General features: G+C 39.3%; 1 protein-coding gene across 2 annotated transcripts in view; it reads left to right on the top strand.

The window, feature by feature from the left end:
- The window catches only part of IFT80 (intraflagellar transport 80), a 122,424-nt gene that overhangs the window by 76,780 nt on the left and 22,129 nt on the right, over window positions 1–23,515 (top strand). For both annotated transcript variants that reach the window (XM_069083489.1, XM_069083490.1), the window contains 4 exons: window positions 6,055–6,218; window positions 16,433–16,497; window positions 21,548–21,683; window positions 22,739–22,886. In XM_069083489.1, coding sequence (XP_068939590.1) covers window positions 6,055–6,218; window positions 16,433–16,497; window positions 21,548–21,683; window positions 22,739–22,886 — 513 coding nt within the window. The remainder of the gene's footprint in view (window positions 1–6,054; window positions 6,219–16,432; window positions 16,498–21,547; window positions 21,684–22,738; window positions 22,887–23,515) is intronic.

The raw sequence follows: 23,515 nt of genomic DNA, 5'->3' as shown, positions 1-23,515 counted from the left end.
AAATAAAAAACAACATGCAGTTTTAAGAGTCTTAATTAAATTTCATAGACTGCTCTGTGAATATTTTACCTTATTGAGTATGGCACAGTTTTTCTAGCAGAATGTTTAAAAGGGAAGAAAATGAGCTCCTCAGAGCTGTTTGCCTTTGCTTTTTACTTCTCTCATTAAAAACGAGAATGATTTCATTTAGTTAGCTGGCTATTTTGGTAAAAGCTTAAAATACCATACCATGAAACAGAAAATATACAGAATAAGAAATTGCATTTTATTTTAAACTATATATGATATGTTTTTTGCCTTATTTGCTTTCAAAAAAATCCTAATTTGGGACCTCTGTGACTTTAAAACACTAAACTTAGAAGTAGAAGAAAAAATGTTTTTCTCTAGCTAAGAATTTTCTCAATCTAGAAAATATACTTTTTATATTGCTTCTGTGTTTTATAATGTAACCTTTAATTTATATAGGACTCCAAAAGCCGTTTCTCACACAAATCCATTGTTATTAAAAGAAATTGTGTCCATCATTATTATTAAAGAATATGCACTAAGTATGTGTGCTGTTCAGTACTCAGAGACCAAGTAGAAGAGTGTCCCTGTTACCTGGGGGCTGTCAGCAGCCTCAGACTGTTGGGACAAGCCTCTTCGTGCCAAGACACTAGCAGACAGCTCTCGCTTTTAAGTCACATCTTTGATCCTGGAATTCTTAATAGACTTGGCATCAGGTTTTCCCTCCTATGCTATATGGAAAGCACCGGTCTATTAGAATAGGATTGTGAGGAGCTTCTATGGTCTATTTTCACCATAGGGAATTGTCTTGGCAAAGGTATGGGTAGAGAAATGCAGGATAAGTTCATGAAACAGGGAGCGATTTGGTTTCATAGATTGTTTACTATAAATAACACAAGAAGCCAGAAAGGAGGGATGGACACCTGTTGTTGAATGAGCTCTCTGTGATACATTTTTATATCCACCAAATATGATTAAAATAAAGAAATAAACTTCATTTAATTGGAAATTTCACTTATATGGAAATGATGATGAATTCATTTCAAATTAACAAACATTTGTTACAGAAGCAAAAACGAAACTTTTTGTCTTCGAAGACTTTGTATTCTACTAAGTTGATAATTGAGTTGTGACTATAACCAATGCATAGGACTTTTCTGTGTTTGAGGACTTTTAGTCAAAAGTGGTTAATGAAATAGTCTTTACAGCGTGCCTATATTTGTAATATTGTTAGAGTTTTGTACAGAAACTGATTTCATTTTTGTGGGATGACATACTAATTATATGAAGCCCCAGAAGATTACAGGACTTTGTCAGTGACATCCATAATCACTTTTAAAAAATGAACAATACATACAAAAATAATAAATGGATAAAAATACCTTTTGTTCAGACTGTGACATGTAGTTGGAAGTTAATTCATTGAGGTAAGAGTATATCGATAAATATATATATGGAACATTCACTCCAGGCTTGCAGGTTAGATTAAAAAAGGGAAAAAGATCATGCTAGATTTCACTTAGGAAAATGTGCATTAGAGCCTAGAACAAGGCTGCGCCAAGATAGTGGAGTACGTGCCGGGACCCAGCTGAGCTCTTCCAACATTCTCCTCCAAACAACTTTAAAATAACACCTCATGTAAGTTTTTGGAGTTGCAGAGCCATTTATCCATTTATCAAGCTGCTACGGTGGCAGGAAAGACCAATACCAACTTAGAAGAAGACAATAATGTGAAAACAACTACAAGCAATGCCCCCCGCCCCTTCAATCTTCCTGCAAAGAAAGCCCAACAAGAATTTCTGGAAGTGTTAAAGAAGGAGATAAGAGTGGTAGAGGAAAAATTGGGAAAAGAAATGAGTAATGCAAGAAAATTATGAAAAGAGAATTAACAGTTTGGTAAAAGAGGTGCCAGTAAAAAAAATACTAACAAAAATATAACCTTAAAGAACAAATTGGCCTAATGGTAACAGAAATACACTGAAGAAAAGGACTCCTTGAAAAGCAGAATTGGCCAAAAGGAAGAAGAGGTACAAAAGCTCACTGAAGAAAATAATTCCTTAAAAATTAGGATTGGGAAAATGGAAGCTTATGACTCCATGAGATTTCAAAAAGCAATAAAACAAAGTCAAAGAATAAAAATGTAGAAGAGAATATAAAATATCTAATTGGAAAAATGAATGACTGACCTGGAAAATAGGTTGAGGAGAAATAACTTTAAAATTATTGAAGCTACCTGAAAGCCATGATCAAAAAAAGAACCTAGACATCATATTTCGAGAAATTATCAAAGAAAACTTCTCTGATATCATAAATTTAGAAGGTAAAATAGAAATTGAAAGAATCCACTGATCTCCTCCCGAAAGTGATCCCTAAATAAAATCTCCCGGGAATATTATAGCCAAATTCCAGAGCTCCTCGGTCAAGGAGAAACTATTACAAGCAACCAGAAAGAAATAATTCATATATCACAGAGCCACATTCAGGAACACACAGGATTTGGCAGCTTCCTTGGTAAAAAAGTGGAATATGATATTCCAGAAGGCAGAGGAGAACCTAGGATTAAAACAAGAATAACCTGCCTACCCAGCAAAGCTGAGTATAATCCTTCGGGGGGAAAAAATAGTTATTTAATGAAATAAAGAACTTTCTATCATTCATGATGACATGACCAGACCTGAATAGAAAATCTGACATTCAAATGAAAGACTCAAGAAAAGCATAAAAAGGTAAACATGAAAGAGTGATCTTAAGAGACTTGATAAAGTTAAACTGTTTATATTCCAATATGGAAAGATGATATATGTAAGTCCTAAGAACTTTCTCATCATTAGGGCAGTCAGGAGTCTATATAGACAAAGGGCACAGATGTGAGTCGATTATGTTGGCATTATCTCCAAAAATAAAATTGTAGGGGTTAGAAAGAGGGATGTACTGGGAGAAGAGGGAAAAAAAAGTGGAATGGGGAGAATTTTCTTCCATAAAAGAGGCATGCCAAGAAGAGCTTTTATAGTGGAGGGGAAAACATGGAGGTAGAGGTAGTTCCCTAGAGCAAAAAAACTGCCTATTTAATATAAACGTACTCTTGGTGATACCATAGAGTGGTGGATTTTGACCTGACACAGTCTTTGCAGAATCAGGGCTGTTGGTAGTATACACACAGCCTTGGAGGTATCATCATGGATGTAGCATAGTTTTAATGACTTTTTCCACATAAGGACATTATTCAGGAAGAGTGTGATGTAAACAGGAGGGGTACCCATCCTGTGATAAGAGCCTGAGATACCAGATAACAGACCCGGGGCTCCCTCAGGGTTCACTGCCCTTCCTGGTGAGGGCCCTTCTGTGGCGGACAGCTCACAGGGTAGGAAGGCCTGCTGTGGCCCTGATTACTTTGTAAGGAGTAAGGGAGGGGCCACAATTGGGGGACAATTACAGGTCACCTCTGAAATGATGAAGAGTGTTTGTGTGCACACACACACGTGTCCCTGCTAAAGTCCAAGGTGAGGAGGAATCCTTGTAAAATGAAGGCAGCCCACTTCTTTGAATGCTTCTGTTCCTTGGGGTCAGGATAGCTTTTAATAAAGCTGTATAGCTTTCAATGAGAGTATTAAATGAGCCTGGGATTGTGTTGTGAACAAAAGTGGAAAATAGGCAGTCCCTTCTTCATCGGGGAATTATCTATGACTTTACAGGAAGAAAATCAATTATTGGGCTTCCCAGAGTAAGGATAAATGGGCTGTTCTTTAATTTTCTAATTGTTCCCATTGTGGGACTAAGGCCCATGCCCTGTCAGCCATGATGCATTCAGATCTATCAAATGTGTTATTCAAATGTTTATTCAGTACCAGCCCTGCATTTAATGAACACCTTGAGAGTAGAGAGGAACATTTATTAAGCACCACTAGGGAGATACACCATTTTAGATAAGACAAGTTTATTTGAATACAAAGGTATGGGAAAGACCTTTGAATCTGAAGTCAAAAGGCCTGAGTTCAAATCCTATCTTTGTGTGACTGTGGGTAAGTCTCCTGGCTTTTCTGTGCCATATATAAATTTAAGGGGTTGGGTGAGACGCTCTCTGAAGCTCCATTCCCTCAGTCTTTGTGGCTGCTGGGTCCATGGGTCTGGAAAGGGACGTGGAGCATGTGGGTGTGAATTGGTCATTGTGAATACCGAGAACAGTATGAGCAAAGGAAGGAGACAGTAAGCTGACAGCCTCTGCCAGGTTCTCCTAACATGTCTTATCAGCTGCCTCTACAACAAATCCTACATCCATCCCTTTCCTTGCACTCCCGTGACCAGCTCTCTGGTGCCGATGCCAGCACTGCACCCTGGACGTGTGGCTCCTGGATGTGTGTTTGGAACGTCCAGCTGTTTCTGCCCAGTGATGCTTCTTAATTTACAACAATGCCATCCTTTCGTTTCCTCGCACCATTCTGCCAGAATAGCAAGATCATCAAATCTCTTTATTTAACTTTTGTTTTCTCTGTCCTGTATAGCGCTCATATTCAATGATTGCGTCTCATGCCTGTCTCTGTCTTTCACACACACAGACACACATTCAGTTGGTGCGTCATGCTCCAGGACAAAACTTTTCTTTATTATGAAACAGGAGGGGAGGGAAGGTATATATGTCTAAAACTTGAACGTCAGTGGTGCCCTCATGTTCTCTGGTGGGTCTCCCACACGTCATTTCCACCTTGAGGAGAGTTGAGACTTTGTCATGGGCAGCAACAGCTTCTGTGACATTTTGATCCCAGCCCTGCTCTTCTTGTTTTGGGGTTGGGTTGGGGTTGGGAGGGGAGGACATCCCTCGTTCACTGGCAGTGCTAGTAATGAATTCACAGGGTTTTTTGAAAGCACTCTCCATCCTCTAGGCAGACTGCTCAGATTCCTTCAGGGATTCCCTCTCGCCACATTGCTGCACCTGATGTGGGAGGCCTGCCTCAGCTTGTCTGCAGCACACCTTTGCAGACTGAAGGTGCATTTTTTACCTAAAGGCCTTCTGCTTGGCCGTCCCTGTCCTACTTTCCTGTCCTGGCTCTTCTCTCTAGAGATACTGTATCCTTCCAGTTGCACCTAAGGTTTTAAACTGCAGGGAATCTTTTTCATTGTCTTTGTTCCCTAGTACTCATCACAGCAATTAATAGACATTTAATAAATATTTGTGAATTGGATTTGGAATATAAAATGTTTGTGAGGAAATAGTATGATATAACTCTGGCCTGATTGAACAGGGGGCCGTTGAATGTCAGGCTAAGGAAGCTTCACTCAGAAGACAGAAAACTGGTGAAGGAGGATGGGTGACATGACCAAACTCTACATGAGGGAAGTTTAAGTGGCAGTGATGTGAGGGGTCAACTGGAGGGAGGCCATTGTTGGATAAGGAAGTATTGTAGCATTATAAAGACATGGCAGAGATGGCCTGTCTGAGGACATTGAGTTGCAGGGAGAGAAGAGGTGACCAGTGAAGGGGAATCCTGAACTAGAACCCACAGGGCTTGTGCATTGTGGTAGCGTATGAGACAGAAGGGAGAGAGAAAAACAGAGATAACATCAAGATGTTTCCAGTGAAAGAAGTAGGGATGTCAGAAAAAGAAACAAATTCTAGAGGAAAATTAGGAAGGGGCCTGTTGAGTTCTGAGGTACCAGTAAGTCTGCCACATGGAATGCAGACTGTAAAGACTGTGGCCCCAGGGAGGTAAGTCAGGGCTAGAGTTAGGAGTTTGGGAGGCATTCACACAGGTGATATGGAGTGAGAGAAATGAGGAGAAAATGTTGAGAGAGAAATGATAGGAACTGAAGATAGAATGTTGGGGAGTGGTGAGTACTGTAAAATGCTGTTTGGAAGGAGGAGGGGCTATAAGGAAAGATGATGGATCTGGAGCCACTAAGGGACTCCTATGAAGATGGCTAAGTGTATTATAATTCCTGAACCCAGCTACCCTCATTATTTCAAAGCAGCAAAAAAGCAGCTCCAAATGACGGAGGAGAACAACATACAAAGAGAAATTTGGAAAATTAATTTGTTGATTTTTGTATTTACAGGCATTTTCTTCTTGTGGATGGAGGAGGCATCTACTTATATTCTTATGAAGGACGATTCATTTCCTCTCCTAAATTTCCAGGGATGAGAACAGATATTCTGAATGCCCAGACAGTATCTTTAAGTAATGATACTATAGCCATAAAAGACAAAGCGGATGAGAAAAGTATGTATATTTTCATTGTTTACCCACATTCAAGTAAGTTTCATGAAAATGTGTTGTTACAATTGAAGAATTACTTCTTGGGTTCTAAGGACCTGTTCAAGTACCCATAGATTGTAGATATTTTGTGACTCTGAATATTTGTCAAGAATTGCTGTGGCCATCCTCTCCAAATTGAGCTCTGCTGGCCCTTGAACAACAGACTTGCAGATTATCCCCATGTTCAGAGCCTTTCCAACCTGGTAGGATCTGCATTGGGGTAGAGAACTTCTAAAAAAAATTAAATAATTGAAAGCATTATTTTAAAAAATCATCAAGTTTGGACTTAAGTCATAGATGACAACAAATAGTGATAATAGTGAATTTTCTTAACTTGGGTTTGAAATAGATTGCTTTTCAAATTTAAATGTTTCTATGACTACTCTTTCACTAAAATCACTACTTGTTGACTTGGATTGGATTGGAACAAAGATTATAAATTGTTGTTCCCTTGCCAGCTTTAGTGTGGTGGTGAGTAGAGACTGATGAAGGCTCTGCTTGCACTGCAAATACTTGTTGGTTCCATTGGGTCAGAGAAGGATGTGTAGACCTGGCAGTGGGCTGTGCGTCCAGGGACCAGCCTTGCAAAGGTGAAGGGAAGCATCATTAGGTTGACTGCTGGATATTGGATTTTTAAGCCATAGCAACTCTCAGAGAGAGTCATTGCTACATGGCTTTGAAATATTAGAACTTCAATACATGGAAGGGTTTTATATTTGTTAAATATTTGTGGAGTCTACAGTCTAGTGAAACTACTTTATAAAGGACCTCACTATCCCAGAGAGTTGATATATTGTGGCCTAACATGTGTCTCATTTATTTAGTAACGTGTGGCTGTTAGTACAGCAAAGAAGCTGTCTCATCAGTGTTCATCTGGTGAGCCGAGCTGGCATTCTGAAGGAGCTCTTCAGCAGTAGGGCACTACCTCCACAGAGTTAGAAAGTGCCCCTGCATGGCCAGCTCCCGCCAGCCCCTGCAGCTCACTCAGGGATGGGATGAGGTAGCCTGATAAGGGCCCTTCAGAGCAAGAAAGTCAGGCCTCTTTCACTGGCCTCATTCAGATGCACCTTCCTGGGGAGCTTCACAGTCTGTAGGCATTGGAATCCATGAGAACAAATGAAAACCAGGCCCAGGGAGCACAGAGCAGATCTGTCATGTCCCTGAACAGGAACCCTTCTTTAATGTGCCTGACAAATTGTCATCCATCATGCGTTTGAAGATACTCCTTTGAGGCGGCCCTTTCCCTTTGGGCTAGGTCCACTCATTAGCAGAGCCTTCCTGACCTCAGGCCCATATCTGCCTCTCTGCTGCTTCTCCCCTGTGCTCATGGTTCTGTTCTTTGGGCCAGGTAGAACAGATCTAATCCTCTTCCTTATGACTGCCCTTCACACACTTGGAGACAGCTTCCATGCACTTTCTGAGTCCTCTCCTCTTCGAGCCTCAGGCCAGTCACTGGATTCTCTTGTGGGTTTGGAAAGCACAGTGCCAGATCTTTACACAGTTTTCCAGATGTTGTCTACCCAGAGCAGAGCATACTATGAACACTGCATCTCTGACAGTGAAGCTTGAGACATCACCCTTGTTGGCTGCCTCCTCGTGCTGTTGGTTCAGAATGAGCTTGCAGCCATCGACCCCCAGACCAGGAATCTCATGGCATCTCTTATCTGGGACTTCAGAAGTTTATTTTAAAAGAAAAAAAAACCCTAAAACTCACATGTAACCTTTATTTTTTGTATCCCTATTAAATATTATTAGATTCAGTCCAACCCTCTGACCTGTCAAGAGGGATGCTGACTCTGTCATACAGTGCATGAACCGTTCTTTCCGCTATGTGCACATTTGAGAAGCATGCCAGTTATGCCCTTACCTAAGTCATCGGTAAAAATGTGAAATAATACAGGGCACTTCGGTGGAAGCCTTCTTCCAACTCAGAAGTGAATCATTAACATGGCTACACTTTGGGTCAGAGCATTCAGCTAGTTTCAGTTCCATCATTTAGCCCACAACCTCACCATCTTTTCCACAAGAACAATATGAGAGACTTGGTCAGTTGCTTTGCTAAAATTTAGGTGGACTCTATTTATGGTACAGCTACGTTCTCGACCTGTGCTAACCACCAAAAAATGAAGTTAACTTGGTATAACATGTACTTATGGAAACCATGCTGGCTTTTTCTGATCACTGCTTCCTTTTCTAGGGGCTCCTTAACCACCCCTTTAATAATGAATTGTCGGATTTTGCCAGGTATCTCATCAAGCTCACTATCCTTCACTTTACAAATCCCATTGGCTTCTCTTCTTTAAGAAGCAGAATATCTGACCATCTCTAATTCTACAGGGCCCTTTAAGTTTACTTTTTTATTAACAAAATATATTGTCTCCCCACTTCCCTGAACTCCCATTAGCAAAGGGAAAACAAAACAGAACCCTTGTCACAAACGTATACAGTTGAACAAACAAATTCCTTGCATCAGTTACTACTCTGTCAGGTAGGAGGTAGTCTGCTTTGTTATGAGTGCTCCTGAATCATGGTTAGTCCTTGTGTCAGTCAAAGTTCTTAAGTCTTTCAAAGTCTACAGTACTTTTCCCATTCTCCACAATCTTTTAAGATCCATGACAGTGGCTAGCCCTTACTCCCTACTCTGCAGCCCTTTCCTTTACTTGATCTTGTTTCCCTGATAATCAGAACTAAACTAATTTTGAGTCTGCTTAATTGTGCTATCCCAGAATAGTTATATTTGTCCAGAGAGCAAGGAGGAGATTTCTTCCCACTTCTGTTAACTTCTAGATAACAGAACTCTCATCACTTCTGTGAGTATTAGCCAGTGCTTTTAGAAGAAACACTCTTCTAGATTTATTCTTTGTACTGAGGTCTAGGGAAAACAGATCTGTGCTTATGGTGAAAGATAAGTATTTCAGGTGGTTTCTTTAAATATATATATAGCTTTAAAGTTTACAGAGTGATTTACAAATAATTCATTTTATTCTCACAATAACCTTAGGAAGTAGGTGTCATTTTTTAGTGGGGAAGGCAGGGCAGTTGGGGTTAAGTGATTTGCCCAAGGTCACACAGCTAGTAAGTGTTAAGTGTCTGAGGTCGGATTTGAACTCAGGTCCTCCTGACTCCAGGGCCAGCTCTATTCACTGCACCACCTAGCTGCCCCAGGTGTCATTTTTTAAAAGCACATAGACTTTTTTTTCAGTTCCATATTTTCTTTCTCTGTCCCATCTCCCACCCAATGAAAAGGCAAGAAAAACAAAACACATTACAAGTGTGTGTGATCATTTAAAATAAATTACTTCATTTAGCTATGCTCTCCTCTGTTCCCTGCAAAAAAAAAAGGAAAGAAAATATACTTTAATCTCCGTTTGGCCTCCATCAGTTCTTTGGAGGTGAATAGCATGTTTCATCACGAGTCCTTTGCAACTGTGGGGGGTCATTGTATTATTGATTATTGTTATACAATTATCCAATTGATTATTGTTACAATATTGTTGTTACTGTGTAAATTATTCTCCTGACTTCACTTTATATCAGTTTGTACAAGTCTTCCCAGGTTTGTCCAAGACTGTCCCTTAAATTGTTTCTTATACCACAATTCTGTCGCATTTATATACCAAAACTTGTTCAGCAGTTTGCCAGTTGATGGGCATTTCCTTTGTTTCCAGTTCTTTACCACTTCTAAAAGAGCCCTACTATAAATATTTATGTACATAGGGGTCCTTTTCCTCTTTCTTTGATTTCTTTGGGGCATAGACCTAGTGGTAATATTTCTGGATCAAAGGATATGCACAGTTTAATAGCTTTTGGGTCATGCCTACAAATTGTTCTTCATAACAGTTGGACCATTTCACAGCTCTCCTAATGCCTCAGTATGCCTGTTTTCCTACATCCTCTCCAGCATTTGTCATCTTAGCCAATCTGATGGGTGTGAGGAGGTACTTCAGTTGTTTTAATTTGCATTTCTTTATTATTGGTGATTTAGAAAAATTTAGATTTTTTTCATATGGCTATTGATAACTTTGATTTCTTCCTCAGAAAAACTACCTATTCATATCATTTGACCATTTATCAGTTGGGGAATGGCTTTTATTCTTGTAAATTTGACTTAGTTCCCTATATATCTTAGAAGTGATACATGTACCAGAGAAACATGTTGCAAAGATATTTCCTCCCCACCCCCCCAGATCTGCTTTTCTTTTCATTTTAGCTGCATTGGTTTTGTTTGTACAAAAACTTTTTAGATTTATGTCAAAATTATCCATTTTACCTCATCTGAACCTCTTTATCTCTTTGGTCATGAACTCTCCCACTATCCATAGATTTGACAGGTAGTTTCTTCCTTGCTCCACTAATTTGCCCTTTATATTTTAATCATGCACCCATGCTGAACTTTTCTTCCAGATAACTTTCCAGTTTTCCTAACAGTTTTTGTCAGATAGCTAGTTCTTGCTCCAATAGCTAGGATCTTTTGAGTTTATGAAGACTAGGTTAGGCTTCTATAAATCAAATATCTAATCTGATCCACTTATCTAATATCTAATTGTTTTGACAATTACAACTTTGTAATATAGTTTGAGACCTGGTGCTGTAGTCTCCTTTCTTTCCTGGATGAATTTTGTTATTTTTTAAGCTCTTATAAAGTAATTCTTTGACAAGTTTGGCACTGAATGAATCAATTAATTTAGGTAGTAAACTTTATTATATTAGCTTGGCCTAACCATGGGCAATTAATATTTCTCTAACTATTTAGATCATCTTTATTTGTGTGAAGAATGTTTCGTAATTGTGTTTATGTAGTTCCTGTGCATGTCTCAAGTATTTTATATACTGTCTCTAGTTATTTTAAATGGAATTTCTCTTTTTATCTCTTTTTCCTGGGTTGTGTTGGTAACATACGTAACTGCTAATGATTTATGTGGGTTTATTTTATATCCTGCAGATTTGCTGAAGTTGTTAATTGTTTCACTTTGTTTTTTAGTTGGCCCTTTAGGGTTCTCTAATTAAACAGTCACATCATCTGTAAAATGTAATAGATTTCTTTTCTCATTGCCTATGCTTATTCCTTCAGTTTCTTTTTAATGTCTTATTGCTATAATTAGCATTTCTAGCACAATAATAAATAGTAATGGTGATAATGGCCATCCTTGCTTCACCTCTGATCTTATTGGATCATCTTATCCTTCTTCCCCATTTTTTAGGAGCCCAATAAAGTTAAGTGGAGATTAAGGTTGGATAGCTCAGAAGTGGTAGGGTCAGGATTTAAACCTCATTCAGGGAGAATAAATCAGTGCATATGCCACTACTTCTATACCAGACCAATCCGCTCTCTAGTTCTACTTATTCAGCTCAATTTACCAATGTTGCTAATGCAACAAGAGTTGGTATGGCTTATTGGTTAAGGTGCTAGCTTTGGAGTCAGGAAGACCTGGGTTCAGATTCTACCTCAAGTCCTAACTGTATGAGTATGAACTAGTGACTTAATTTGTAAGGGCCTCAGGCAACTCTCTAACTCTGAAAAATGACAGATGCATTGCTGATCAGCCTTGGGAGGTAGAACCTTCCACATTTGTCATCTCCTACCCTGGTGAAATTGAATGTTTGTCCTCCCCAGAAAAGGACAAGACCCCTAACTATGCTAGTGTCTACTCCATATTTCTCCCTTAAATAAGTAAAAGTCAGCATTAAGAACATTTAAAAAAAAAATTTTAACTATTCTTTTGTGGCTAAATTTTTATTTGTGGAAAATGACTGTGGAGAAATAATAGAAGATTTTAGGTGTCTTCTGGCTATATCCTGAAGAAAGATAACTGATATACTTTATGTGAGATAAAAACATAAAGGAAGGACTGGTCTTTACCCTAGATTTTGTTAGATAATTAGGGAGCTAATTAAACTCATTCTCACCATTAGGGTATGGTTTTGTTTTATTTTTTATTTACTTTTTTTTAATGGGAAGCAAACTTCTTTTATTTATTTATTTTAAATTTTTGCCAGATTTTGAGTTATAAATTTTCTCCCCGTTTTCCCCCTGCCCCAAAATAGCAGTCCCACAGGATATCCCCTCCTCCAATCTGCTCTCTCCCATATCTTCTCCCATACCCCCTTTGAGGGCATGGTGGATCTCTATGCCCCAGTGCCTGTATATCTTATTTCCTAATTACATGTAAAATAGTATTAATAATAATAGTATATATATATACATATATATGTATATATATAAACATTTGATTTTAAAGCTTTGAATTCCAGATTCATTCCCTTCCTCCCTTGTCATCCACCCTTACTAGGAAGATAAGCAGTTCAGTATAGATTGTACATGTGTAGCTAATGCAACATTAACATAGTAGATATATTGTAAAAGACTGACTATATTTCCCTCCCTCCTGTCCCACCTCCCACTTGTTCTGTTATCTACTTTGATCCCATCCCTTTTCAAAAGTGGGTACTTCCAACTTCCCTCCCCCCAGCCTGCCCTCCTTTCCATCATCCCCCTCTCATTCCCTCCCCCCCTACTCTCCTGTAGGGTGAGATACCCTAGTCAGTGTGTATTTTATTCCCTCCCTGAGCCAAATTCAATGAGAATAAGGTTGACCCATTCCCTTTTGCCTTCCTATTCTTCCCCTCCATTGTAACCATTTTCCCTTGCCTCTTCTATATGAGATAGTTTACCCCTTTCTATCGCTCCCCATCTCCTCTCATTATATTCCTCTCTCACCTCTTAATTTCACCTTTTAAGTATCATCCCTTCCTATTAAATTGGTCCTGTGCCCTCTATCTGTGTATACCTGTACACATATATACACACATTCACATATGTATTCATATGCCAGTATACCCTCTGATATAGACATATATATATATTTTTTTTTCTATTCCCTTCAACTATTTTCATACTGAGAAAAGTTTCATCAGTTACAATTATAGTTTTTCCATGTAGGAATGTAAATAGTTCAACTTTGATAAGTTCCTTATGATTTCTTTTACCTGTTTACCTTCTCATGCTTCTCTTACTTCTTGTATCTGAATGTCAAATTTTCTATTCAACTCTGGTTTTTTCAGCAAGAATGCTTGAAAGTCTTCTATTCCACTGAATGACCATATTTTCCCCTGAAACATGACAGTCAGTTTTTCTGGGTAGGTGATTCTTGGTTTTAATCCCAGCTCCTTTGCCCTCTGGAATATCATTTTCTAAGCCCTTCGATCCCTCAGTGTAGAAGCTGCCAGATTCTGAGTTATCCTGATTGTGTTTCCACAATATTCAAATTGTTTCTTCCTGGATGCTTGTAATATTCTCTCCTTGATCTGGGAATTTCAATACCTGGCTATAATATTCCTAGGAATTTTCTTTTTGAGATCTTTTTTCATGGGGTGATTGGTGAATTCTTTCAACCTCTATTTTGCCCTCTGGTTCTAAAACATCAGGGCATTTTCCTTGAGAATTTCTTGGAGGATGATTTCTAGGTTCTTTCTTTGATCATGGCTTTCAGGTAGTCCAATAATTTTTAAATGATCTCTCCTGGATCTATTTTCCAGGTCAGTGGTTTTTCCCATGAGATATTTCACATTGCCTTCTATTCTTTCATTTGTTTGAATCTGTTTAACAGCATCTTGATTTCTTGTAAAGTCACTAGCTTCCATTTGCTCCAATCTAATTCTCAAACAATGATTCTCCTCATTGAGCTTTTGAGATTCTTTTTCCATCTGGCAAATTAGGCTTTTTAAGGCATTCTTCTCCTCATTACCTTTTTGAGCCTCTTTTGCCATTTGAGTTTGTCTGTTTTTTAAGGCATTATTTTCCTCAGTCAGGCTGTTGACTCTCATTTCATAATTTTCTTGCATTGTTCTCATTTCTCTTCCCAATTTTTCCTCCACTTCTCTTATCTGCTTCTTAAGGTCCTCTATGGCCTGTAACCAGCTCGTATTTTCCTTTGAAGCTTTTGGTGCAGGAGTTCTGACTTCACTGTCTTCCTCCCGTTCCATGCTTTGCTCCTTTTTGTCCCCAAAATAGGAGTCTAATGTTGGATTCTTCTGTTTGCTTTGCTTCCTTTGCCTGGTCATGTTGCCCCTCAGTCACTTGACTCCTGGGCTTTTTGCCACAGGAGGACTCTGCCACCAGACAGAGGAACTTTTGTCCCAAATGCTGGGGTTTTCTCAGCTGCCAGAGGTATTATTTGGGTTCCCTCTCTGAAGCCTCCACATGCTCTGGCAAGCTGGTCACACACCCCAGGACCTCCACCCTACACTGCAATTCAGATGCAAGCCAGTCAAAGCAAGAGCAATTACCTCTCAGACTGGTCGCTTGGTCCCCTTACACTCTGCAGGCCAGGAGCTGAATCTGCCATGTGGCTGCACTGTAACCCTCAGCGACTTCTTGCTCTGTGGGCAAAAGCCAGTGCACTCCCAACTACTGGGTCCCAAAGTCCACACTGCACTGACCTCTCACTTTGTCCTTAGCATCTATGTGTTGATAAAATCTGGACAGCAACAGCTGCTGGTGATCTGGAGTCCCTCCAGCCGGTGGTTGGTCAGGCCTGTCCTGAGGCTAAAACCTCTGCTTAGTGTGGTTGGGCTCGGCTCCCAGAGCACTGCGCTGGTGATTCCTGCCAGCCTGCAGGACTGTCCTCAGTGAGAGGTTAGCTTCTCTGTGTCATTTTGTGGGTTCTGTAGCTCCAAAATTTGTTCAGAGTCCCCTTTTACATGGATTGGGGAATGTGGGAGCTGGAGCCACACGGAGGTCCTGTTTCTACTCCACCATCTTGACTCCACCCCCTGTTTTATTTTATTTTTTTATTATTTCTCCTAACCATAGCACAGTTCACAAGCTTGATTTGGATTATCTGCTATCTTCCTTGTGAAACATTGTCACCTTAGTTTTTTAAAAAATAGTTTTATTCAGGGGATGTATGTTTTAGGAAATTGTATTCAACCCATCACCATTTTTATGTGAAGATTTCGATTGTATTAGTAAATTTGAGGATTACACTAAAAATTTTTGTGTCTAGACAGAGTTAAGGCAATTTTCATTAAGAATATGACAAGTGGGGCTTCTAGGTGGTGCAGTGAATAGAGCACCGGCCCTGGAGTCAGGAGGACCTGAGTTCAAATCCAGCCTCAGACACTTAACGCTTACTAGCCATGTGACCTTAGGCAAGTCACTTAACCCCAATTGCCCTGCATTACCCCCCTCTAAAAACCAAAAAAAAAAAAAAGAATATGACAAGTAGGGAAATGACAAATGTTGGAGGGGATATGGGGAAATTAAAATTCCAGTGTACTATTGGTGAGGTTGTACACTGATTTAGCCATTTTGGAAAGCAATTTGGAACTATGCCCAAAGGGCTAGAAAGCCATGTATACCTGTTGTTTGACCAAGCAATACCACTACTAGGTCTGTATCCTAAAGAAATTGAAAAAAAAAAACAAAAAGGAAAAAGACGTATATGTACAAAAATATTACAGCAGCTCTTTAGTAGTGGCAAAGAATTGGAAATTGAGGGGATATTCATCAATTGGGGAGTGACTGAACAAGTTATTATATATGATTGTGATCGAATACTCTTGTGCTTTAAGAAATGATGGACAGGATGCTTTCAGAAGAACCTGGAAAGACTTACATGAACTGATGCAAAGTGAAATGAGCAAAACCAAGAGAGCATTTTACACAGTAACAGCAATATTGTATTGTGATCTACTTTGGATAACTTAGCTATTCTCAGCAATATGACAATCCAAGACAATTCTGTAGGACTTAGGAAAGGTGCTGTTCATCTCCAGAGAAAGAACTGATAGAATCTGAATGTAGATCAAAGATACTTTTTTTTAAACTTTCTTTATTTTTCTTAGGGGTTGTTTTTTTTATCTTTCCCAGAATAACTTACATGGAAATGTGTTTTGCATGATTACGCACGTATAACCTCTATCAAATCACTTGCCTTCTCAGTGAGGGGGAGAGGAAAAAGAGGGAGAGAATTTGAAACTCAAAATTTCAAAAAAAGAATGGTAAAATTGTTTTTACATAGAATTGGGAAAAATAAAATATTAAATAAGAAAAAACCAACAAGGACTTTATGAGAAGCATAAGCAAAGGCAAAAAAAGAACATGACAAGTTATTGAAGTCTACAGGTTTAAGAAATGTTATACGATACATTGATTGACACTATGGTTTTTCTCCTAGTCATCTTCTTATTTGAGGCATCATCAGGAAAACCACTAGGGGATGGAAAAATTCTTTCACATAAGGTAATGAATGTTAGAAAATTCCTTTCTAAATAATATGTACATGAACCTTTAAAATACTAACATTTTTGCAAAGGAAAATGAATATAGTCTAACTGTACAATTATAGTCAGTGTTCCCTTTACATGTAATATTTGGCCTAGAAAAAAAATAACAGTTTAAAAAGTCACTGACAGATGTCTGCCATAGGGAAAGCAAATTAGAAATTAAGGAATTGGGATCCCATTTATGCTTCTGTTGTCTGGGCTTATAATTAGTTTCATGAAAGTGAGATATTCTTGCCTTGATTAAAGTGTTCAATAGTCATCAGCAAATGAAGCTGTTTGGGTTTCAATGCATCTTAACTTTCCTTAGCCTTCATTTCCATACTATGTAAAAGTTCATTTAAACTAGAAAATGAGTATCTTCCTCAACATAAGAAGAAAAACACCAATATTGATCAATTTAATAAGTTATTTACTTGCTTTAAACTTTTGATGATGGTCAGTCTTTAGCTTTTAACATGCTACTGTTGTGTGACCTCCCAGGACTTGGTTTTCTCATATATAAAATGGGGGCGTTGGGTTAAATGACCTCTGAGATTACCTCTATTTCTGTTACCATACACTGTGATGGATCTGATTTTATCAGTGTGGGTCCTTTCCCCTCACTTCAGAACACAGTGGAATTATCATCTCCATCTACACAAATCCTGAACAGAAACCCCTGCCATGATTCTGGATGCCTTTCTTGACTCTGTTCTCCTTCCTTTCCCTTCCTCTTTTCTGTCCTGCAAATTTCAGCTAGATGTCATTGTTAGTAATATGCTGTGTCATACTTATGCCCACCATGTTGAGTAACGGCAGCTAATTTGATGTTTATGGATGGTAGAAGAATTGTGTGAGACATAGTGATCATGGCCGCCTTTTTTCCAGTTTTGTCTCATTTGGTGCAAAGTGGAACAGAATCACACAAGGCTGAGCATTCTTCTAATAAAAGGCTGGCTCTCTCCTGAGGATGCCTCTTGACTTCCTTGACCTTGTCCCTGTACAGGAGCCTGAGTTTAAAGCTGGAGCCGACCTAGAGGTCACCTCTCCCCCTGCCCCTTACTTCGCAGCTAAGGAATCTTGGCGAAGTCACTTGCCCAATAGAGAGTGGCAGAGGAGAGACTATGGGCCAGGTCCTCCCTCCTTAGGGCTCCAAGTGTTTATCAAAATTTCTCTTTTCCTCTGACTTGAAACTTTTTTATAAAGATGATGATGCCTGTGTTTCACCTACGTTGGAGTGGATCTGGTGACAGACGAGCAGGTTCTTCAGGTTTGGGCCATAAGGATTGAATTAAAAGATGAATTGCGTCCTCATCTGTAAACGTTAATAATCAATATTTGCATTGTAAGCTTCAGTGTCTAATCTCTTTGAAGGAGTTTTCCCAACTAATTCGAAAAGTGCAAATACCTACTTGAGCCATCATTCTTCACTTAGCTCCATTCATGCTCTTATGCCCCTTTATTTGCTGGCATGTAAGTTAGTTTCAAACGGTTTTTGCCTGCATATAATTTTAAACAGTAGTGTCATGGAGTGACCAGAAAGCCAGCCTTTAAGCAGGAAGGACCTGGGTTTGAGTCTTGGCTCTGACACATCTTGACTGTGTGACTGTAGGCAAGTCATTTCACTTCCAGAGTAGATGCTGGCCTGCATTATTCATGGGCCCCTTCTCAACCAGGAGTTCTCCATATCCTACAGGAAATCATAAATCTAATCCCTGTCCCATAATTTAAATAATTGTTTAAGGTGATGTTAATGCGAGAAAGTTTGTAGGGGCTGTGAGGGAGTAGCAACACTAATGAAATTGCACATCTCCCGAAGTAATTTAATTTATATCCTGAACACCTTGATATGCTTTAATATTACCTATGATGCAATGCAGCTGGGTATTTACATCCCACAGAGTGGAGCTCAGTGCACCATCCTGGCTGCTGCCAACTCCCGTTGGCCTATCTCCTGTCAGCTGCTGACTCCCATGCCGCCTGACCTCTCTCCCCTCCTTGTTATCAATAACTTCCCCTCTGTACCATTAATTTTCACATAGATGTCTCTCCCCACTGAACCATCCAAGTCGGAGGGCTTGACCCCTCCCCCACCTCCATCCCTCCCTAGGCAGGGCAGGTGGAAGCATCAGCTTTAGGCTCTTCCCTGTGGACCAAGCTGGACCACCTCCAGACGGAGAATACTTGTCTTCAGGATGAAGTTTTAGCTACAAAAGGTAAAGGCACTGTCCCTGACAGTAGCTGGAGCATCCCTTCCATTCTCACAGCCACTTGCGTGAGTCTACCAGAGAAAGTTTCCACTCAGGCTGAAGAAGAGTCGCCCAGATTTGGAGCCCTGGTCTAATTCCCAAATGGGACCCATTGCTCCACTCTCAGTCCAATCAGGGTGGAATTTATGGTCCTATATCTAGAGGTGGGAGGGACCTCGGGCCATCAAATCCAGTGTCCTCATCTCACCACGCAGGAAACCAGGACCCGTTCTCTGAAAGTCGTGCAAGGACAGAGTGGGGCTCGAACCCCGCTCCCACAGCTCTTGGCCCAGCACTCTTGTCCTCCCTGAAATTCACCATTTCACAGTTATCCAGGCAGGTACTTGATGGGTATCATAATCTGCCAATTGTAAATTGTCATTTGCTGGGGGAATTTAAAAATTTTATCTTGAATCTGAAGCAAACTTTTGAAAACCTAGTATTTCCCCCAAACTAGAGATAGGTCCTGAAACCAAAACAGAAGCAGTGTCAGTGGCAAATAATCTACCCCTGTGGAAATCAAGTCAGGATCTAGCTTGGAATGAACTTCAGGTGTCATGCAAGTCAATTTTTTTCAATTACCAATTCAATTCCTCCCTCCCACCTCCCTCCACCTACTGAGGAAAAAGGGAGTCAGAGAGACAGACAAAGAGAAATGAAAAGCCACTGAATCATGAGGACAGCCAAGCAAAACATTCCCACATCAGTCACATTCAAATAGGCCTTTCTTGTTCTGTGCCTCAATCCATCTGTCATGGGATGGGCAGAATTCTTCTTCGTCTAGTCTCTAAAATAGAGTCGAACATTTAGTTGATCAGAGTTCTTCAATCACATTAATATCCTAGGGTAAACTGTTCCTTTGGTCTGCTCACTTCCCACTGCCTGAATTCATATATTCATCTCTCCAGAAACCATCTTTTTCATTATTTTTTATAGCACAATAATATCCCTTGACCTTCATGTACCACAATTTGTTTAGCCTTTCCCTTGCTGATCTGCATCAAGGCCAGACTATATACTCCCACCGGGGTGAACAAGTCCAGACGCAACGGAACCCTGCAAAACACAACCATTTTTATTCAACCTATGGATTTTGCTATTGATTCTTCCCAACTTTCTGCTTGACTGCTCCCTGGAGTTGAAGGTCGATCACATGGAATTGGAGACTGCACAGGACATGTCTACAGCTTCATACAAGCCCCTTCAGATTGAAGAATGGCCTTGCATGTCAGCTCAGAATCTTCTTTCTCACTGTCCATCTTTCGGGCTAGAGGGCAGAGCTATTCAACATGTGATCCCAAAAAGGTGGTTTTTCACCTGAAACTTCCCAATACTTGGTGATTCATAGGGTTTTTCACTGGTTGCTGCTCTCAAAGGCCCATGGGGACACAGAGTTCTACCCTATGGCCCTGTGACCACTTCCTTTTTTGGTCAAAAAGCCGGAGGGATTTGTAACGAAGGAAACAGTTTCCATGAAGAATCTGGGGATCTGGGGTTGGACGTAAGAACTGCAGGCTCCAGTGGGTTGGGATATCTGTGAGCCACACATGGGTAGATGGATATTTCTTTTCCCAACATGGAATTTGTCTGCAGGCCCAGAACCAGAGCTGTAGGGCCTTTCTAGACGTCTTGAGAGGACTTGAGAAGGATGGGTGAAGTCTCACCACACCCGCCATTGCCGGCTGTCCATGTGGCGTGTCCCAGTTGTGGGAGCAGTTTTGTTGTAGGCCCTTGTTTGCTTTGCTCCCTAGGACAATCCTCATTAATGGTAGAGCTATGACCTCAGCTTAGCTAATGACCCCATCATTTCACTCAAGTATAACCTTCTCCGTGAAGCCTTTCCTGGCCCTTTGGCTGAAATAGATTTCTTCTCTCCTAAGGTTTCTGGGCTTTGAGTTGTCCAAAGTAGAATATAAATAAATACATTCTACTTTGTATCAAATTGTTAGGCACATCCCCTCTCACTGCCAAGCTCCTTTAAATTGTAACATCTCTGAGGGCAGGGACCATTTTGTTTTTCATAATGTATCTTCAGTTCCTGACCATGTTAAAACATTTGTTGGATAGAATTAAAATGTTAGCAGCACTAAAAATGATTTGATAGAAATCTTATGATTATGAATAATGGATATGAGTAATATCTAGTTGTTCATACGTTTGATTGGGTTTTTCCCCTGATGTCCTGCTTTGATGCCTAATGGTGACATGGAGGTGACCCTTGGTTTGACAAACTCTACTTAGCTGGGAAGGCTTCAAGTACAGGCCTGAAGGTAGACTTCCTGGCATCTGAGGGTCAATCCATCTAAATTCAGAAAGGCTCAGCGTCAATTTGGCCACATGGCCAGCCCCATGAATTTTTTTGGTCATAGAAATCGTAAGATTTTCTACTAAGTCCTAATAGAGTTAAGATCCAAACAGTTTGGGTACAGAAAGTGTCTTTGTCAGTGAGCTCGGGATCCTTGAAAGGTGTTTATAAGTAGAAAGTCAATAAAATTTTCTTCTGTGTAAAATTTTAAAATATTTTCAAATAAAATTTTTATTGATCTTTTATTTTTATATCACTTGCATTTCTCATTGTATCTACCACCTGCCTCCCAGAGAGCTGTCCCTTATAAAACAGAATTTAAAAGAGGGGAAAAATTTGGTCAAACTAACTAACATATTAACATTATAAATCTGATATTATATGTAGTGTACATATGGAATATTCTTAAATTGACATTTATGCTTGGGGGAAAAACCCTAATTATCCTTTTTTTTCCATTTTTTTAATCTTAGAATGAAATCTTGGAAATTGCTTTGGATCAAAAAGGACTTACCAATGAAAGAAAAATTGCTTTTATTGACAAAAATAGAGATCTTTATATCACTTCAGTTAAACGATTCGGGAAGGAAGAACAAATTATTAAACTTGGTAAAAAGATCCTACTTAAACTAGTTACCATCCTCTCAACAACTGCTTTATCATATGAAACATAAACTTCTCAAGGGCAAAACTATTTTGTATTTTTGTCTTGATATCCTAGTGCCTGAAACATTGCCTTATACATGATAAATGCTTCTTGAATGTCGAAAAGTATATGTTAATATTTGGCTTATTCAAACAAATATGTGAATTTAAGTGACTCTTAATTTTAACTGAGAGACATTTGACTCAATTCTCAAGGCTTGTTTTCTGCTTATGTGTCCCAGAGTTTGACCTTGCCAATTGAAAATGTTATGACTCAAGATGAAACAGCTCTATTAACTATCATTCTAATTTTTTAGGAGGAATTATTCAGAAAGTTTATGTTTCATTTTTCATACAGCCGGGAGATATGAGGTGCACATAATAGGATGGGATGGGGAAGATGGGGATTGGATTTAAAAAGGCAGATACTATTTGTCTCTTGTGTATACTTTTCTTTTAAGGACATCATAAATTTAACCGGTAACTTAAAAAAAAAAATAATAGGGGATGAGCACATTACTGACTCTAGCTGCTTTAGAAAGATAAAAAAAAATGTACACACACACACACACACACACACACACACACGGAGAGAGCCAGCTGTAAAGCCCAGAAGATCCAGGTCCTAATCCTACATCTCCAGATGTTGCCTTGGTGATCCTGGGCAATTTGCTTCACCTCTTACTGCCCTAGATAACTTTCTAAGACAAACCATTGCAGAGAAGGCGCCAGCCTGAGGTCATGCAGCTCGTGTCCTCCAATGGGAAATCCTGTGCCAGTGAGACCAAGCCCAGGCTTAACACCACACCTCCACCTCCCCCACGAACCTTAATCTCCAAGGAAGGTGCTGGATAATTTTAAGTGACTTTGAAAATTTTTCATAAAATTGCTTTTAAAAATTCAATTCACAAACAGCTCTAATAGGAATGTCATTAATGATAACTAAGAAATAACAATTACCAACATAGCATCAGTGAAAATCATATGTAGCACAGTTGTAATTGTCTTTTCATATACAGGTACAATGGTCCATACTTTGGCATGGTGTGACACATCCAATATACTTTGTGGACTTCAAGATACTCGTTTTACAGTTTGGTATTATCCCAATACAGTTTATGTCGATCGAGATATTTTGCCCAAAACGTTATTTGAAAGGGATGCAAGGTAACAATGTCTTTTGCCCAAAGCAATATTTATTGTGGCTAGTAAACATACAAAAAAGTGCTAAACCCAGGTCTTTACCTAGAATTTTAACTAGGGAAAATATTTCAGCTATCAAATTCAGCCAATTCATTCGTTCCATCCAGCTTTATCTTACTTGGGTAAAGGATATTGTTTTGTGAATATTAAATTGGAAAGTGTTGGGTGTTCTATATTTCTATATATTTATTTACATGCACACACGGCTATGAAAATTAATATGTATTTACATTTATAAAAATGTCACGGGTATATGTAAATACATGTCTAGATATAGATGCATATTCCCACATAGAGGTAGATAGATACATGTAGACATATACAAATAGATCTTTCTCCCTCCCACCCCCCCAAGATGAGGAACATAATCTCTAGATTCCCCAAATCTTTTCAGTTTGGCCATTTGGTCATGAGAAATACAAATGAAAATTTTTTTTTACCCCAAAACTCCCCTCACAAAAAACAGATTTTGAATCTGGCTTCTAATATAGTTTTCACATCAAAATGGTTAGTTTCAGAGTATTTTGGAAGTTGGACACCTAGGTGCCTCAGTGAATATAGAATGCTGGTAGTCAGAAGAATCATCTTCCTGA

This window comes from Petaurus breviceps, unplaced genomic scaffold (genome assembly GCF_028583685.1).
Source record: "Petaurus breviceps papuanus isolate PSGF00001 unplaced genomic scaffold, PetGlider_PUasm1.0 173, whole genome shotgun sequence".
NCBI lineage: Eukaryota > Metazoa > Chordata > Mammalia > Diprotodontia > Petauridae > Petaurus > Petaurus breviceps.
This window is presented reverse-complemented; position numbering and strand designations above follow the sequence as displayed.